This window comes from Molossus molossus, unplaced genomic scaffold (assembly GCF_014108415.1).
Source record: "Molossus molossus isolate mMolMol1 unplaced genomic scaffold, mMolMol1.p scaffold_m16_p_15, whole genome shotgun sequence".
Taxonomy (NCBI): domain Eukaryota; kingdom Metazoa; phylum Chordata; class Mammalia; order Chiroptera; family Molossidae; genus Molossus; species Molossus molossus.
In genome coordinates, this window is record NW_023425350.1 from 45537188 (window position 1) to 45558103 (window position 20916).

The 20916-nt window shown below is 38.3% G+C and overlaps 1 protein-coding gene across 1 annotated transcript in view; it reads right to left on the reverse strand.

Moving 5' to 3' along the window:
- Positions 1-20916, reverse strand: part of LOC118630792 (WD repeat containing planar cell polarity effector) — a 359956-nt gene that overhangs the window by 114885 nt on the left and 224155 nt on the right. Inside the window, exon 13 of the mRNA XM_036262931.1 lies at positions 16195-16258. Within this exon, the coding sequence (XP_036118824.1) occupies positions 16195-16258 (64 nt within the window). The remainder of the gene's footprint in view (positions 1-16194; positions 16259-20916) is intronic.

A 20916-nucleotide genomic window follows, 5' to 3' on the forward strand; every position in this document is an offset into this window, starting at 1 on the left:
ATCACAATGGCATGAAACTAGAAATCAATTGCAACAAGAACATGCAAAGACATTTCAACACATGGAGGCTAAATAGCATGTTATTAAACAATGAATGGGTCACCGAGGAGATCAAGGAAGAAATTAAAAACTTCCTGGAAACCAATGAAAATGAACACACAACAACACAAAATCTATGGGATGCAGCGAAAGCAGTTCTGACAGGGAAGTTCATAGCACTACAGGCCTACCTCAAAAAACAAGAAAAATTTCTAATTGACTGTCTAACCTCACAACTTAAAGAATTAGAAAGCAAACAAAAAGAAAACCCCAGAGCAAGTAGAAGGAAGGAAATAGTAAAGATCAGAGCAGAAATAAATGACATAGACACCAAAAAAACAATTCAAAGGATCAATGAAACAAAGAGCTGGTTTTTCGAAAAGATAAACAAGATTGATGGACCCTTAGCTAGACTCACCAAGAAACAAAGAGAGAGAACCCAAATACACAAAATCAGAAATGAAAGAGGAGCAGTAACAACCAACACCACGGAAATACAAAAGATCGTTAACAACTACTACGAACAACTATATGGCAACAAATTCGACAATCTAAGCGAAATGGACAAATTTCTAGAAACACAGTGTCTCCCAAAACTATTCCTGGAAGAGACAGAAAACTTGAACAGACCAATAACAACTAAGGAAATTGAAGAGGTAATCAAGACTCTCCCAGCAAACAAAAGCCCAGGCCCAGATGGCTTCACGCGGGAGTTTTACCGAACATTCAAAAAAGAACTAACACCCATTCTCCTCAAACTATTTCAAAAAATTCAAGAAGAAGGAAGACTTCCAAACACGTTCTATGAGGCCAGCATAATTCTAATTCCAAAACCAGAAAAACACACTACAAAGAAAGAAAACTACAGGCCAATATCCCTGATGAACATAGACACCAAAATCCTGAACAAAATATTAGCAAATCGGATCCAGAAATACATCAAAAAAATTATTCACCATGACCAAGTGGGATTCATTCCAGGGATGCAAGGCTGGTATAATATTCGCAAATCAGTAAATGTGATACACCACATAAACAAAATGAAGAATAAAAACCACATGATCATATCAATAGATGCTGAAAAGGCATTCGACAAAATCCAGCATCCATTTCTGATAAAAACGCTCAGCAATGTAGGAATAGAGGGATCATATCTCGACATAATAAAGGCCATATGAAAGATCTACAGCCAACATCATACTCAATGGACAGAAACTAAAAACATTTCCATTAAGAACAGGAACAAGACAGGGATGTCCACTTTCGCCACTCTTATTTAACATTGTACTGGAAGTCTTAGCCACAGCAATCAGACATGAAGAAAAAATAAAAGGGATCCAAATTGGGAAGGAGGAAGTGAAACTGTCATTATTTGCAGATGACATGATATTGTACATAGAAAACCCTAAAGACTCCATCAAAAATCTATTAGACTTAATAAATGAATTTGGCAAAGTAGCAGGATACAAAATTAACGTCAAGAAATCGACGGCATTCTTGTACACCAATAATGAACTCACAGAAAGAGAAACTGAAAAAACAATCCCATTTACCATCGTGCCAAAAAAATTACGATACTAGGAATAAACTTAACCAAAGAAGTAAAGGACCTATTTGCAGAAAACTACAGGTCATTGAAAAAAGAAATAGAGGAAGATATAAAAAAGTGGAAGCACATACCCTGTTCATGGATTGGAAGAATTAACATCATTAAAATGTCCATACTACCCAAAGCAATCTATAGATTCAATGCAATCCCCATCAAAATACCAACGACATATTTCATAGAACTAGAACAAATACTTCAAAAGTTCATATGGAACCAAAAAAGACCCCGAATAGCCACAGCAATCTTGAAAAAGAAGAACAAAGAAGGTGGGATCACAATACCAGATATCAGGTTATACTACAAAGCGACTGTAACCAAAACAGCTTGGTACTGGCACAAGAACAGGCATATAGACCAGTGGAACAGAACTGAAAACCCAGAAATCGACCCAAGGCAATACGCTCAATTAATACTTGACAAAGGTGGCAAGAGCATACAGTGGAGTAAAGACAGCCTCTTTAATAAATGGTGTTGGGAAAATTGGACAGCTACGTGCAAAAAAATGAAACTAGACCATCAACTTACACCATATACAAAAATAAACTCAAAATGGATAAAAGACTTAAATGTGACCCGTGAATCCATAAAAATTCTAGAAGAAAATGTAGGCAACAGAATTTCGGACATCATACGGAACAGAATTTTCACTGATACATCACCTAAGGCAACAGAAATAAAGGAGAAAATGAACACATGGGACTACATCAAACTAAAAAGCTTCTGCACAGCAAAAGACACAATCATCAAAATGGAAAGGGAACCCACTGTATGGGAGAACATCATTGCCAATGATGTATCAGATAAGGGGTTAATCTCCAATATATATAGAGTGCTCATACAACTCCACAAAAGGAAGACAAAGAACCCAATAAAAAATGGGCAGAGGAGCTGAATAGACACCTCTCCAAACAGGACATACAAATGGCCAAGAGACATATGAAGAAATGCTCAACATCACTAATCATCAGAGAGATGCAAATTAAAACAACAATGAGGTATCACCTCACACCTGTCAGAATGGCCGCCACCAACAAATCATCAAACAACAAGTGTTGGCGAGGGTGTGGAGAAAAGGGGACTCTAATAACACTGCTGGTGGGAATGCAGACTGGTGCAGCCACTATGGAAAACAATATGGTGCTACCTCAAAAAATTAAAAATTGAACTTCCATTTGACCCAGTGATCCCACTGCTGGGAATATACCCTAAGAAGCCTGAAACACCAATCAGGAAGAATATATGTACCCCCATGTTCATAGCAGCACTATTTACAATAGCTAAGATCTGGAAACAGCCCAAGTGTCCACCAGTAGACGAATGGATAAAAAAGCTGTGGTACATATAGACAATGGAGTACTATGCAGCAGTAAGAAAGAAAGATCTCATATCCTTTGAGACGACATGGAGGGACCTGGAAAGTATTATCCCAATGAAAGAAGCTAAGCAGAAAAAGACAAATACCACATGATCTCACTTATATACGGAATATAATGAACATAACAGTCTGAGGAATACAGTAGACCCAGACACATGGAAGTAGGGCACAGACTGACATCCCTCAGAAGAGGGGTTGGGGTGGTGGGGTGGTGGGAAGAGATAAACCACAGAACTTATATGCATGTATGCATGACCAATGGACATGGACAACTAAGCCGGGGACGGGGCGGAGGTGGTGTGGGGTGGGGGGTGCCAATGGGGTAAAAAGGTAAAATATCTGTAACAAAAAAATAAATAAAAATTCATATAAAAAATAATAATAAAATGCAAACATAACTGAAAAAAAAAAGACATAATGGCTGAGCTGACCATTGTGGCTCAGTTGGTTGAGCAGCTGCCCATGTACCAAGAGATCCCTGGTTCGATTCCCGGTCAGGGCACATGCCTGGGTTGCAGGCTTGATCCCCAGTAGTGGGGAGTGAAGGAGGCAGCCGCTCATTGTTTCTCTCTCATCAGTGGTTCTCCTTCTTTCTCCTTCTCCCTTCCTCTCTCTCTAAAAACATATTTAAAAAAAAGAAAGAAAGAATGGCTGAAAACTTTCCCAACCTGGTGAAGGAAACAGACATCCGGGCCCAGGAACCACAGAGTTCCAAACAAGGTGAACCCAAAGAGGCCGACACCAAGACACATCATAATTAAAATGCCAAAAGTTAAATCAACAAAGGCTTTTTAAACTGCAGAGTTAGACACAAATAAACATAACTATATACCAAATGGGTAACAACCATATTAAAGAAAAGTGGAAAAGAAAGAATTCAAGTAACTTTTAGTTATAGTACTTTTACTATAGTCTCAAGATAAAAGGGCCAAAAAAAGGAAGAAAGCAACAAAAACCCCTTGAATTATATTAAATTGGTTAGTAGATTTATTGTTAAAGTGGTGTAGGTGTAGTAATTCTGAAACAAATTTATGTGTATTGTAGATGAGCAAAGGAGTAAATATACTGATTTTGTTGGGAGCCAGGTTTCTCATGGTGAGAGAGAGAAAGGAGCTACAAATATAAAATGGTGAGAGGCAAGAATAATATGAAATGTCTTTTCCCCCAGTCTGTCCACTGAAAGGACATGAATTGACACCTCAGTGACACTGAGCACACCTAGCTTCTAGATTTGGGGTTCTAATGTCACTCTCCACTAAAAAGAACCAGGGTCCTTGACAAAATGGCTGAGTCCAGGGCAGGGGCTGTGAAAGTAAGTCTGGATCATCTGGTGCTAGAAGGAAGAATGTGCTCAAAGCATAACAGCCAACTAAAGGAGTTCCCACTGGCCAAATCTAGGACAATCTGAGCTTCAAAGTAATTATAATCATGGATTATAACCCACTGAATAAAATCAGAATCCATGGATCCATATTGAAAGAAGTAAATAAATAAGGGAAATGGAAAGATCCTTACAGTAAAATGTTAACTAATAAATGTAGAAGGAATGATAGAGTTTAAAAATCACTATCTGGCAACCATTATAGTAATTTGATTCAGGCAAGAACCTTCAGTGTCTTATAAGGGACAGGATATGCACATAACTAACCTGTGGGAGATTATTTGAGGTTATTTATTACAAAGGGGAAAATAGTCACTTTACAGGAGAGAAACTTGAGGACAAGTCTAGGACTTGATGACTTAAGTTAACATCACCATATGGGAACAAGTCACAATTTCCTGCCACCTGATAGGATCAATGAGAAGAACACAGTGTCATTCCTGGGGTACTCCTGCCACCTATGCATAACCTGAACCTAATAAAGTATCAGACAAACCCAAATTGAGAGACATTCTACAAAATAACGGGCCCTATCTCTTCAAAATGTCCAAGTTGAGAGGACAATGAATGACTAAGACTGACCCAGATAAAGGAAGACTAAAGAGACAATGCAACTGATATGCAACAGGTGAACTTAGATTGGATCCTACACCTAAAAATTCTTACTAAAGAGAACAAGTAAGACAATGGGTGAAATCTGAATAAAGTCTGTGTGTTGGATTTTAAAAATTATAGTAAAAAATGTAACTAGTAAGGCAATAAAAGGGAAAAATAGAACAATATGGTTAATATAGAAAAGGGAAAGGATAGTTAGATAAAAGGACAGAATAGGTGGGATATAGAAAAGAGGGAAGGAAAAAGAATTGTACTATCATTTATGTTATACTTTAAAAAGTCCAATGAAAGACAACTTTGCTTACAAGAGATATATTTGAACAAATATAAGGAAACATGGATATATAATATATGAAGGGTATGCAAACTGAAATAAAGCTGATGTAGCTATACTCTAAAATAAAGTAGGTTTTAAGGTAAGAGCATTACTAGAAAATAGAATATTTCACAACGATCAATGCTCAATGTACCTAATTAAATAGGCTTAAAACAAATAGAAAAGACAAGTTCGCCATCACAGTGGAAAATTTTAACATACTACACTAGTCTCAGGGAAGATATAGAAAAACTGAACAGTGTGACTAACATATTTGATTTGATAAAGAACACTGCTCCCAACAATTGTAAACTACAGAGTATACGTTCTTTTCAATGCACATTGAAATTTTACCATTGACCATGTAATGAGCCATAAAGGACGTTTCAACAAATTTCAAAAGGTATGTGTATGTGTTTCTAAAAAAATGCCCATTGTTTGAAATTAGGAAATGTAATTTTAAAAAACCATGGGCAAAGAAAATTTCATAACAAAAGCATTAGAAATATTTTGAGCACAATAATAACATAAAAATATTTTTTAAAAACATGGAAACTGTCAGAACACAAAACTATGCATGAATAGAAATTATATCCTTGAATGCGTATGTTAGAAAATAAAGGCTGAAAAATCCCATGATTTAAGCATCTGTCACAAGAAGTTAGAATAAGAGGCCCTGGCCGGTTTGGCTCAGCGGTTAGAGCGTTGGCCTGCGGCCCAGAGAGACCCGGGTTCGGTTCCTGCTAAGGGCACGTACCTCGGTTGCAATTTGTCCCCGGCCCTGGTTGGACATGTGGGTGGCGGCCACTCGATGTGTCCCTTTCACGTCGATGTTTCTCTCTCTCTCTTCCTCTCCCTCCCTCCCACTCTATCTGAACAAAAAATGGAAAAATGTCCTCGGGTGAGGATAAAAAAAAAAAAAAAAAAGAATAAGAGCAGCAATTTTAAACAAAGTTGGAACACTTACACTACTGGATATACTTATAAACTATAGCAATTAAGACAGATTGGTTTTGGAGCAAGGATACAGAGTCTAGTAGACCTACCCATACACTTATATGGGCACCTGGTTTATGACAAAGGTGATTCTGTAAAGCAGTAAACAAAGGACAATCTGTTAATAAATAGTCATAAATCAACTGGATATACGGTATGGGGCAAAGTAGATTTACAGTTTTCATATGGAAAATAATACAATAATTAATAAATAATACAAGAATAAACTTTCGTGTACTCAAAACTGTAAACCTAGAAATTAATTTTGAACCATACCCCCCCCCCCAAATCAATGTAGGTGGGTTGTAGACTTAAATGTTAACAAAATAATAAAACTTTTGGAAAATAAAAAGGATACTATTTACAAGAACTTGGGGTAGTAAAAGATTTTTAAAACAGGACATGAAGCCCTGGCTGGTTTGGCTTAGCGGTTAGAGTGTCAGCCTACCGTCCAGAGAGACCTGGGTTTGGTTCCTGCTATGGGCATGTACCTCAGTTGCAGTTTGTCCCCGGCCCTGGTTGGGTCGTGTGGGTGGCAGCCACTCGGTGTGTCCCTTTCACATCGATGTTTCTCTCTCTCTCTCTCCCTCCGTCCCACTCTACCTGAACAAAAAAAATGGAAAAATGTCCTCGGGTGAGGATAAAAAACAAAAACAAACAAACAAAAAAACAGGACATGAAGAGTATTAGCCACGCCTGGCAACTACCATTCTACTCCCTGTTTCTATGATATCAGCTTTTTCCTTTTTAAGATTACAGATATAACTGATACCATACAGTATTTGTTTTTTTCTATCTGGCTTATTTTACTTTGCACAGTGTCCTCCAGGTTCATTCATGCTGTAGCTAGCAAGATTTCCTTCATTTTTATGGCTGAATAATATTCCACTGTGTGTGTGTGTGTGTGTGTGTGTGTGTGTGTGTATCACATTTTCTTCATTCATCTGTGGACGGACACTTAGGTTGTTTCTATATGTTGGCTACTGTGAATAATGCTGTATTGAACACAAAATACAGATATCTCTTTGAAATACTGTTTTCATTTGCTTCAGATATATAGCTAGAAGTGGAGTTGCTGAATCATATGGTAGTTCTATTTTTATTTTTTTTAGTAGATTCCATAATGTCTTCATAGTGACGGTTATCAATTTACGTTCCCACCAACAGTGTACAAACTTCCCTAATTTCCACCTGCTTGTCAACATTTGTAATCTCTTGTCTTTTTTGGATAAAATTATCATAGCAGGTGTGAGATGATATCTCATTGTAGTTTTGATTTTTATTTCCCTGATGATTAGTGATGTTGAGCACGTTTTCATGTAGCTATTGGCCATTTGTATATCTTTTTTGGGGAAAATTCTATTCAGGTCTTTTGCTCATTTTTTCATCAGATTGTTTGATTTTTTGCTATTGAGTTGTATGAGTTCCTTATATATACTGGATATTAACCCCTTATTAGATACATGATTTGCAAATATGTTTTATTTTATATATTGTCTTTTCAAGTTATCAACTGTTTCCTTTGCTGTACAGAAGCTTTTTAGTTTGATGTAGTCTCATTTATTTTGGCTTCTGTTGCCTATGCTTTTTTGATGTCTTATCCAAACATCATTGCTAAGACCAAAGTAAAGGGGCTATTTTTCAGTGTTTCCCTCTAGGAGTTTTATGGTTTTAGGTCATATATTTGAGTTATTTTTTGTGAGTGGTGTAAGATAGGGGTCTAATTTCATTCTTTAGCATGTGTACATCCAACATCACCATTTATTGAAGAGTATTATCTCCCCATTGTGTGTTCTTGATGTTCTTGTCAAAGACTAGTTGACCATATATGCACGGATTTAGTTCTGGGCTCTCTATTCTGTCCCATTGGTCTACATACCTATTTTTTGTTTTGTTTTGTAATCCTCACTAAAGGCTATGTTTTTTGTTTTTAATTGATTTGAGAGAGAAACTTCAATGTGAGAGGAAACATTGATAGATTGCCTCCCATACATGCCCTGACCAGGGATGGAACCTGCAATCTAGGTATATGCTCTGTCCAGAATGTGAACCCACAAACTTTTGGAGTATGGATGACACACCAACTGACTGAGCCACTTGGCCAGGGCTATATACCTGTTTTTAATGTCAGTACAACCCACAGAATAAATATAATATAAAGATTAAAGCAATGGTATAGACCTATAGTTTTTGATATATAAAACTGTCTATGATGTCACAGTGTTGATTAAATAATCAAGTTACAGCCCTGGATGATTTGACTCAGCGGTTAGAGTGTCAGCCTGTGGTCCAGAGAGACCCGGGTTCAGTTCCCGCTAAGGGCACGTACCTCGGTTGCAGTTTGTCCCCTGCTCTGGTTGGGTTGTCCCGGTGGCAGCCACTCGATGTGTCCCTTTCACGTCGATGTTTCTCTCTCTTTCCCCCTCCCACTCTATCTGAACAAAAAATGGAAAAATGTCCTCAGGCGAGGATTAAAAAAAAAAGACCACTTTCATATTAACTAATACATTTTTTGTTATTGTTGTTGATCCCTTTGTGTTCCGTGTGGTGTTAATTTTAGTCTTTTAGGAAGAGCTATTTTGGGGGTAGAAAATCATTTATAGGCAGGAATAATTCTGTTTATTTTATAAACTTTTAAATTTCAAAGAGGTTATATTTATCAGCATATAGGCTAGACCTATAGACCTCTGGCTAGATCACAATTGTAATAGAAACAGTTGCTCCATTAGAAAACATGATAAATTCTTTTAGACCATTTCAATGAGGAGCCTCAAATGTACAAAGAAGATTCATGAGATTAAATGGGAATATTCTTTGAGGTCCTAATGCTCTCTTAAGGCTCTAAATGATTCTTTTTTTTTTTTTTATCCTCACCTGAGGACATTTTTTCATTTTTTGTTCAGGTAGAGTGGGAGGGAGAGAAGGGAAGAGAGAGAAACATCGACGTGAAAGGGACACATCGAGTGGCCGCCACCCTCACGACCGAACCAGGGCCGGGGACAAACTGCAACCGAGGTACATGCCCTTAGCGGGAACCGAACCCGGGTTTCTCGGGACTGCAGGTCAACGCTCTAACCGCTGAGCCAAACCGGCCAGGGCTCTAAATGATTCTTTAAGATATAACTTGGGCTATAAATAAGCAACATTACATATGAAGAGTAAGGAGGCAGCTTTTTTCTTTTTAACTTATCTTTATTGTTGAACGTATTACAGATGTTCCTCCTTTTCCCCCCATTAACCCCCTCCTCCCCGCTCCTGCCCCACTCCTGCCTTTCCCCACACTGTTGTCTGTGTCCATTGGTTATGCATATAAGTTCTCTGGTTTATTCCTTCCCACCCCCTCCATCCCTCTTCCCTTTGAGGTTTGTCAGTCTAACAAGCAGTTTGTACTTCTTAATCCCTTCACCTTTTTCACCCATTCCCCAACCCCTCTCCCATCTGGCAACCAACAAAATGTTCTTTGTATCTATGAGAATGTTTCTGTTCGACCAGTTTGTTTGTAGATTCATTTGTCGATAGATATGTATTTATTGCCATTTTGTTTGTTCATATTTTTTTATCTTTTTCTTCAAGAAGACCCTTGAACACTTCATATAATAATGATTTGGTGGTGATGAACTCCTTTAGCTTTTTCTTGTCTGGGAAACTCTTTATATAGCCATCGATGCTAAATGACAGCTTTGCAAGATAGAGTAATCTTGGTTGTAGGTTCTTCTTTTCATCACTCTGAATATTTCTTGCGACTCCCTTCTGGCCTGCAAAGTTTCTTTTGAGAAATCAGCTGACAGTCTTATGGGAACTCCCTGGTAGGTAGCTAACTGCTTTTCTCTTGCTGCTTTTAAGATTGCGTCTTAATCCTTTTGCATTTTGATGATGATGTGTCTTGGTGTGGGCCTCCTGGGGTTCATCTTGTTTGGGACTCTCTGTGCTTCCTGGACTTGTATGTCTGTTTCCTTCACCAAGTTAGGGAAGTTTTCTGCCATTATTGTTTCAAATAGGTTTTCAATTTCTTATTCTCTCTCTTCTTCTTGCACCCCCAAGAGGTGAATGTTGGTATGCTTGAAGTTGCCCCACAGGCTCCTTACACTACCCTCATTTTTTTGGGATTCTTTTTTTCTTTTTGCTGTTCTGATTGGGTGTTTTTTGCTTCCTTATATTCCAAAGCGATGGTTTGCTTCCTGGCTTTACCTACTCTACTATTGAATCTGTGTAAATTATTCTTTATTTCTGTTTGTGCCTCCTTCATTTCAGACTTTTTTCCCCCTGTTTTGTTGATCTTGATATTTATTTTTTAACTTGTTTTTATTACAGATGTTTCTCCTTTTCCCCGCATTGACACCTTCCTCCTCACCCCCCCCCCAATCCCCAACTTTGTTGTCTATGTCCATTGGTTATACATACATGCATATAAGTTCTGTGGTTTATTTCTCCCCCCTAACACCCCCTGTTCTGAGGTTTGTCAGTCTGTACCCCACCTCTATGTCTCTGGGACAGTTTTGTTCATCAGTTTCTTTAACTCATTATATTCCACAAATAAGTGATATCATGTGATATTTGTCTTTCTCTGCTTGGCTTGTTTCGCTTAGCATAATACTCTCCAGATCCCTCCATGTCGTCTCAAAGGATATGAGATCTTTCTTTCTTACAGCTGCATAGTATTCCATTGTGTACATGTACCACAGCTATTTATCCACTCGTACTGATGGACGCTTGGGCTGTTTCCAGATCTTGGCTATTGTAAATAGTGCTGCTATGAACATAAGAATACATATATTCTTTCTGCTTGGTGTTTCAGGCTTCTTAGGGCATATTCCTAGAAGTGCGATCACTGGGTCAAATGGTAGTTCCGTTTTTAACTTTTTGAGGTAGCACCATAGTGTTTTCCACAGTGGCTGCACCAGTCTGCATTCCCACCACCAGTGTACTAGAGTCCCCTTTTCTCCACACCCTCGCCAACACTTGTTGTTTGATGATTTGTTGATGGCGGCCATTCTGACAGGTGTGAAGTGATACCTCATACTTGTTTTAATTTGCATCTCTGTGACGATTAGTGATGTTGAGCATTTCTTCATATGTCTCTTGGCCATTTGTATGTCCTTTTTGGAGAGGTGTCTATTTAGGTCCTCTGCCCATTTTTTAATTGGGTTCTTTCTTTCTCTTCCTTTTGTGGAGTTGTATGAGTACTCTATATATTTTGGAAATTAATCCCTTATCTGATGCATCATTGGCAGTTATGCTCTCCCATATAGTGGGTTCCCTTTCCATTTTGATGATTGTTTTGTTTTTTTTTTGCTGTGAAGATGCTTGTGGGTTTGATGTAGTCCCATGCGTTCATGTTTTCCTTTGTTTCTGTTGCCTTAGGTGAAGTATCAGTGAAAATTCTGCTCCATATGATGTTTGAAATTTTTTTGCCTACAATTTTCTTCTAGAATTTTTATGGATTCACAAGTTACATTTAAGTCTTTTATCCATTTTGAATTTATTCTTGTGTATGGTGTTAAGTTGGTGTCTCTTATTATGGCCCTCATTTTGAAGTCTATGTTGTCAGATAAGAGTATTGCTACACCAGCTTTTTTTTTTCATTTCCATTTGCTTGGAAAATTTTTTTCCATCCCTTCACTTTCATCCTGTGTGAGTCTTTTGTTGTGAGGTGGGTCTCTTGTAGACAGCATATATATGGGTCATGTTTTCTTACCCAGTCAGCTACACTATGTGTTTTGATTGGAGCATTTAAGCCATTTACATTTAGGGTAATTATTGATAGATCGTTATTAGTTTCCATTTTAGTTTTATGCCTGTCCCCCCCCCCCCCCCCCCACACACACACTCTGTTTCTTCTTCTTCTTACAACAGTCCCTTCAGCATTTCTTGCAGTGCTGGTTTGGTGGTGTTAAATTCCTTTAGCTTTTTATTTCTTCTTCAATTTTGAATGATAGTCTTGCTGGATAATCTTGGATTCAGACCCTTGCCTTGCATTACTTTGTATACTTCATGCCACTCCCTTCTGGCCTGCAGTGTTTCTATTGAAAAATCAACTGATAGTCTAATGGGAGCTCCCTTGTAGGTAACTTTCTGACTCTCCCTTGCTTTCTTTAAGATTCTTTGTCTTTAATGTTTCCCATTTTTATTATGATGTGTCTAGCTGTGGGTTTCCTGGGACTCTCTGTGTTTCCTGGACTTGTGTGACTTTTTCGTTTACCAGTTTAGGGAAGTTTTCTGTCATTATTTCTTCAAACAGGTTCTCTATTCCTTTCTCTAATTCGTTTCCTTCTGGTACCCCTATAATGTGAATGTTGTTACATTTTGTATTGTCTCACAGCTCCTTTAAACTGTCCTCCTGCTTTTTAAACTTTTTTTTTCCATTTGCTGCTCTATTTGGGTGTTTTTCTCTACTCTGTCCTCTAAGTCACTGATTCAGTCTTCAGCTTCTTCTAGTCTACTGTTGAAGATTTGTAAGGTATTTTCATAACAGCTATGTCATTCTTTATTTCCTCTTGATTTTTACACATAGCTTCTACCTCTTTATGTGTAGCTTCTACCTCTTTTTTTAAGCTGAGGTAGTTCCCAGTGAGCTCTTCATAATTCTTATTAAGTTGCTTTTAGTTCTCACCAAATTGTCTGAGCACCCTTAAAATCATTGCTTTGAATTCTTTATCTGACAAGTTACTTTCTTCCATTTCCTATAGTTCCTTTTCTAGTGATTCCTCTTTTTCTTTCCTTTGGGTGTTGTTTGTCTCCCCATTTTAGCTGTTTGGTAGCTCTAGACTTGATGAGGGATGATGTGTAGGCAACTCACTGTGTATCAATTAAAGCTGCTGTGCCTCCCAGACTGTTCTGTTGAGTGTTACCTCTTGCCTGCTGTGGATTGTGGAGGATTGACTACTGGGGGCTGGTACTGGTTTGTCCTGGTAAGTGCTACTGCTGGATTGTGTGGGCCCCTGTCGCTGGTGCCACCTGTAGCTGTATTGCTCAGGCCCTGCTGGAGCCACACTCCCTGAACCTTGGGCAGCTGGGTCACCCCTCCCAAGCCCTGGCTCCACACCACTCTTGTGGGCTGCTGGGTCACACAGGTCCATCCAGATCCCTGGCTTCCCACTGCTCCTGTGGGCAGTTGTTTTCCAGAGGCCCCTGTGGAGCCTCAGGTCCCGCTGCTCGTGGCTGAGGAGTACTGCTGCACAGTGGGGCTCAGCTCCTGCTCAGCCTTTGCTGTAGTTTTTGGGGATGGTTCTCTGCTGCTCGTCTGTGCTTCTGTTGTCTGAGGATGGATGTCTGCTCCCCAGCCTCTGTTGCTGGGGGTATATCTTGACTCTGATTGGGCTGCTACTATGGGGGATGGTGCTGAGCTCCTGGCCATTTGTGGTTTCCACAACAGGCACCTTGACAGCTCCACTACTGTGCATTGTTCTGTGTTGACAAAGGGTGTCCACTGTTCCAATGGTGCTAGGTGTACTGGTGGGCTCAGGTTGCTGGGCTCTAGCCACTCCCACTGCCTCCTCCCAGGGAAGACCCAGGATCTTCCAAAATGGTGGGACCTTCCTGTGGCACAGGGGGAAGAGCCCTGAAGAGCTGCTTACCGTGGTTGCCGGCTGCTCCCCATCCACTGCACAGGAACCTTCTACTCCATGTCTCTGCACTGCACGAGTTTGGTCATCCACCTTCATGTCCACTCACTCTCTCTCATGTACACACCCTCCCTCTCATCCTGCCCACTGCCATATTCTGACAGGTCCTTTTTTATGCTCTTGAGGCCCTCGCTAAGTTCATTAAAGTTCTCACTAAGTTCATTGAGCTTCCTTATAAACAGTGTTTTGAACTCTGCATCTATTAGGTTGCTTATCTCCATTTTGCTTAGTTATTTTTTTCCTGGAGTTTTGTTCTGTTCTTTCATTTGGGACCTTTTTCTTTGTCTCCTCATTTTGGCTGCCTCCCTGTGTTTGTTTCTATGTATTAGGTAGAGTTGCTATGTCTCCTGTGCTTCCTAGGGTGGCCTGTTGTAATAGGTGTCCTGTAGGGTCCAGTGGCACAGCCTCCCTGACCACCCCAGCTGGGCCCTCGAGGTGAACCCCTCATGTGGACTTTACACACTTCTGTTGTAACTGAGTCTTGATCGCAGTCTCGATGTGGCTGCTTCTTTCATTTTGTGTTGTAGGACTTCCATTCAGCTTGATTTCAGGCAGTTTTGAATGATGGTTGTTCTGTAATTTAGTTGTAACTTTGATGTGGTTGTGGGAGGATGTGATACCGCATTTACCTACGCCGCCACCTTGACCGGAAGTCCAAGGATGTAGCTTTCTGACAATGATTGTTCACTTTTACAAATGAAAAAAAAAAAAAGTAAACCAATTTCTCTCCTTCCCTTATTTTAATCCTATGTGTTAGGATTAACCAATCAGTAGAAAGGCTTGTGGACTAAAGATTTAAACTAATATAAAGACTTTCTTTAAATTATTACTGGCTAAACTGAGACTAAATGCTGAAAGACATGTAATTTTTATTTTTTTAAGTTTAGAAGATGGCTTTGATCATTATGTACTAATCTTCAAAGCAGTAGACATTATAGAACAATATAATAAATTTGAGAAAGTTTGCCAGACACTATACATTTACATATTCAATCACTTCAGTCCTTATCTTGGCTAGAAAAAGACTGAAACTATAGACATTAAAAAAAAAAAGATGTGAAGAAAATCTACTTTCACTGGAGCTGAATAGTGGCAGAGGTAAGAAGGTGGAGATAAAGAGGAAAAGTCAGTTGAATCGGAAAATCTAAAAGTTGTTCTAATAAAATTTCTGACACTGTGATGTCAGCATGCATAGATTTTGGTGAAAATAATAAAATGTTCCCTCAATATACCAATATGCCTATTCAATTTGACATAAAATACAGATGACAAACAAATAACAGAAGATTCATACTTTGTAGTAATTAGAAATGTTTTTTCATCAATTAAAGCACAATTTAATTGAATGATACAAAGTTAGAATTTAACAAACTCAATCCTAAGACAAGTGACCTAATGTCATGAATCCATATTTAACATCTAAAGCATCAAAGCGTAATTTAAACTATAAAACGTCTTCATTGTGCAGAAGAGTCAGGTAAAAGAACCTTCCAGTTTTTGTTGTTTTCAAGAAGCTTTTATTTTATTGTTTCTTTGACAACAATGAAATCACTGTAGAGCAGAAAACACTAGGAAACCAGGAAAAGAACCCCACCTTTTTTGTTCATTTGATCTCACTGTGACTTTGTAGTAAAAGATCTTATAAAACAAGAACCTGATACAGGGCACAAAGATCTGTAAGAAACTGGTCAGTTTTACTGTTTGTAGCTAACAAATGGGAGGACTAAAGTGTATGTGAATTTATAACCTCTTTGGTCCACTTTACACTGTGGTTACTTTATAAATACTAGTGAGAACTTCCAAATTTGTTACTTTACACTAAAATCCAAGACACAGACTGAGCACACTGAAGATGTATGGGACATGTTTTGCCCTATATCCTGGCTTCTATAGTTGTACTTCTTCAGAGAATGGATTAGAAAGACATTTAAGCTTATTAGATAGAAAGGTGTCATCCCCTCACATCAAGGTACATGAGGAGAAAAGTTCAAGAATTATAAATTCTTACAAAACATAAAAAATCCTTTGGGCTCTGGCAAGGAAAATGTCAACAAGTCAAAAGAGACAAGATGGCTATTGACCAGTTTCATGAAGGCAAAGCTGCAAGCCAAAATGGAATAATGCTTTCCCACCATGTGTCTAAGGCACAAATGACACTAATCCTTTTTAATGGTCACAAAAGCTGACAACTTACTCAGCCTTAGAACTGAAGGCACAAAATCATCTCTGGGAATGACTCACCATAAACAGGTCGCGAGCACCAATGTCAACAGCTAACAGAAATGCCTTTTCAAATCTCTGGTACCTGTAAGGAAGAAATGTTATCTATTAGTTGCAAACAAAACTGTATAAAAGGAGAGGGCCATTTGTTTAATGTATTGATGTGTTATTGTTTTTGTTCTCTTGATGGCAAAAATATTTTCAAACAGTAGAGCCTTTCTCCACTGGGATATTCTATTTGAGAAATGTTACTGTACTTAGGAGGAGTTGAGGCACAGTACCCAAGGAGGCCCTTCAGTGCCCCCTTCGCGGATAAACTTAATCTAGAATAGGAGCTGCTGAATAGAGGGAAAAGATAGCTTAGGAAATATGTTTTTCATAACTTTTTACTTTCTTGTGCTTTGTAAGAGAAAAGTATGTGGACTTGAAAAATATTGCAAGAGTAAATAATAAATTTAAAAAATTCTAAGGAAAAAAAAGATGTGGTACATAAATACTATGGAATACTACTCAGCCATAAGAAAAGATGAAATACTGCCATTTGTGAAAACATGGATGGACCTTGAGAATTTTATGTTAAGCATAAAATAAATTTAACAAAATTAAAAAAAATTTTTAAAGAAATTTTAAGATGTTGAGAGAAAAGTATGTCATAAACATATACAGTTGACTGTTGAACAACCGGAGATTAGGGACTCCAACCCACCCCCCCCAACCCAGAGTAAAAAATCCACCTATAACTTTGAACTTCCCCAAAACTTAACTACGTTGGTTCTTAGTATCCATGGGATGATTGGTTCCAGGATCCCCCCGCCTGCCCGATACAAAAATCCTCAGATGTTCATGTGCCTTATATAAAATGGTGTAATGTATATAGTCAGCCCTCCATATCTGTAGATTCCCAACCATGGACAGAAAATATTGTTTTCAATCAGCAGTTTGTTAAATCCCAGGATGTGAAACCTGTGGAGGACCCAGTATATTTATTGGAAAAAAAATCTGCATATAAGTGGACCCCTGTGGTTCACAGCCATGTTGTTTAAGGATCAACTCTGTACAGGGTTTTGGAAGAAAAGGTCTTTATTATGTCTGAATGCTGAGATTTACATAGATATAACTGTCAGTTTTTCTGACTCTAGAAATGAGCAGGTAAATCAACAAGTTCTCTGTTCCCCATTTTATTTTATGAAATGTGGTAGTATGAAATATCAGATTTCAAATAAAATGTATCAGAAATATGGAATATTAATTAACATTATATATGTTATTAGTGAAATAGCTAACATAATTAAAATTCAAACAAACAACGCTTCTTCTTTTTTTTTTTTTAAGTAGAGAAAAAGATTTTTTTTTTCTATTATGAATTTTTATTTATTTTTTTGTTACAGATATTTTACCTTTTTACCCCATTGGCACCCCCCACCCCACCCCACCCCACTTCCACCCTGTCCCCGGCTTAGTTGTCCATGTCCACTGATCATGCATACATGCATATAAGTTCTGTGGTTTATCTCTTCCCACCACCCCACCCCCACATCCCCTCTTCTGAGGGATGTCAGTCTGTGCCCTACTTCCATGTGTCTGGGTCTACTGTATTCCTCAGACTGTTATGTTCATTATATTCCGTATATAAGTGAGATCATGTGGTATTTGTCTTTTTCTGCTTGGCTTCTTTCACTTAGGATAATACTTTCCAGGTCCCTCCATGTCGTCTCAAAGGATAAGAGATCTTTCTTTCTTACAGCTACGTAGTACTCCATTGTGTATATGTACCACGGCTTTTTTATCCATTCGTCTACTGGTGGACACCTGGGCTGTTTCCAGATCCTAGCTATTGTAAATAGTGCTGCTATGAACATGGGGGTACATATATTCTTCCTGATTGGTGTTTCAGGCTTCTTAGGGTATATTCCCAGCAGTGGGATCACTGGGTCAAATGGAAGTTCAATTTTTAATTTTTTGAGGTAGCACCATATTGTTTTCCATAGGGGCTGCACCAGTCTGCATTCCCACCAGCAGTGTATTAGAGTCCCCTTTTCTCCACACCCTCGCCAACACTTGTTGTTTGATGATTTGTTGATGGCGGCCATTCTGACAGGTGTGAGGTGATACCTCACTGTTGTTTTAATTTGCATCTCTCTGATGATTAGTGATGTTGAGCATTTCTTCATATGTCTCTTGGCCATTTGTATGTCCTGTTTGGAGAGGTGTCTATTCAGCTCCTCTGCCCATTTTTTAATTGGGTTCTTTGTCTTCCTTTTGTGGAGTTGTATGAGCACTCTATATATTTTGGAAATTAACCCCTTATCTGATACATCATTGGCAATGATGTTCTCCCATACAGTGGGTTGCCTTTCCATTTTGATGATTGTGTCTTTTGCTGTGCAGAAGCTTTTTAATTTGATGTAGTCCCATGTGTTCATTTTCTCCTTTATTTCTGTTGCCTTAGGTGATATATCAGTGAAAATTCTGCTCCGTATAATGTCCGAAATTTTGTTGCCTACATTTTCTTCTAGAATTTTTATGGATTCACGAGTCACATTTAAGTCTTTTATCCATTTTGAGTTTATTTTTGTGTATGGTGTAAGTTGATGGCCTAGTTTCATTTTTTTGCATGTAGCTGTCCAATTTTCTCAACACCATTTATTAAAGAGGCTGTCTTTACTCCACTGTATGCTCTTGCCACCTTTGTCAAATATTAATTGAGCGTATTGCCTTGGGTCCATTTCTGGGTTTTCAGTTCTGTTCCACTGGTCTATATGCCTGTTCTTGTGCCACTACTAGGCTGTTTTGGTTACAGTCGCTTTGTAGTATAACCTGATATCTGGTACAGTATTGTGATCCCACCTACTTTGTCCTTCTTTTTCAAGATTGCTGTGGCTATTCGGGGTCTTTTTTGGTTCCATATGAACTTTTGAAGTATTTGTTCTAGTTCTATGAAATATGTCGTTGGTATTTTGACGGGGATTGCATTGAATCTATAGATTGCTTTGGGTAGTATGGACATTTTAATGATGTTAATTCTTCTAATCCATGAACAGGGTATGTGCTTCCACTTTTTTATATCTTCCTCTATTTCTTTTTTCAATGACCTGTAGTTTTCTGCAAATAGGTCCTTTACTTCTTTGGTTAAGTTTATTCCTAGTATCGTAATTTTTTTGGCACGATGGTAAATGGGATTGTTTTTTCAGTTTCTCTTTCTGTGAGTTCATCATTGGTGTACAAGAATGCCGTCGATTTCTTGACGTTAATTTTGTATCCTGCTACTTTGCCAAATTCATTTATTAAGTCTAATAGATTTTTGATGGAGTCTTTAGGATTTTCTATGTACAATATCATGTCATCTGCAAATAATGACAGTTTCACTTCCTCCTTCCCAATTTGGATCCCTTTTATTTTTTCTTCATGTCTGATTGCTGTGGCTAAGACTTCCAGTACAATGTTAAATAAGAGTGGCGAAAGTGGACATCCCTGTCTTGTTCCTGTTCTTAATGGAAATGTTTTTAGTTTCTGTCCATTGAGTATGATGTTGGCTGTAGGTCTTTCATATGGCCTTTATTATGTCGAGATATGATCCCTCTATTCCTACATTGCTGAGCGTTTTTATCAGAAATGGATGCTGGATTTTGTCGAATGCCTTTTCAGCATCTATTGATATGATCATGTGGTTTTTATTCTTCATTTTGTTTATGTGGTGTATCACATTTACTGATTTGCGAATATTATACCAGCCTTGCATCCCTGGAATGAATCCCACTTGGTCATGGTGAATAATTTTTTTGATGTATTTCTGGATCCGATTTGCTAATATTTTGTTCAGGATTTTGGTGTCTATGTTCATCAGGGATATTGGCCTGTAGTTTTCTTTCTTCGTAGTGTGTTTTTCTGGTTTTGGAATTAGAATTATGCTGGCCTCATAGAACGTGTTTGGAAGTCTTCCTTCTTCTTGAATTTTTTGAAATAGTTTGAGGAGAATGGGTGTTAGTTCTTTTTTGAATGTTCGGTAAAACTCCCGCGTGAAGCCATCTGGGCCTGGGCTTTTGTTTGCTGGGAGAGTCTTGATTACCTCTTCAATTTCCTTAGTTGTTATTGGTCTGTTCAAGTTTTCTGTCTCTTCCAGGAATAGTTTTGGGAGACACTGTGTTTCTAGAAATTTGTCCATTTCGCTTAGATTGTCGAATTTGTTGCCATATAGTTGTTCGTAGTAGTTGTTAACGATCTTTTGTATTTCCGTGGTGTTGGTTGTTACTGCTCCTCTTTCATTTCTGATTTTGTGTATTTGGGTTCTCTCTCTTTGTTTCTTGGTGAGTCTAGCTAAGGGTCCATCAATCTTGTTTATCTTTTCGAAAAACCAGCTCTTTGTTTCATTGATCCTTTGAATTGTTTTTTTGGTGTCTATGTCATTTATTTCTGCTCTGATCTTTACTATTTCCTTCCTTCTACTTGCTCTGGGGTTTTCTTTTTGTTTGCTTTCTAATTCTTTAAGTTGTGAGGTTAGACAGTCAATTAGAAATTTTTCTTGTTTTTTGAGGTAGGCCTGTAGTGCTATGAACTTCCCTGTCAGAACTGCTTTCGCTGCATCCCATAGAATTTGTGTTGTTGTGTGTTCATTTTCATTGGTTTCCAGGAAGTTTTTAATTTCTTCCTTGATCTCCTCAGTGACCCATTCATTGTTTAATAACATGCTATTTAGCCTCCATGTGTTGAAATGTCTTTGCATGTTCTTGTTGCAATTGATTTCTA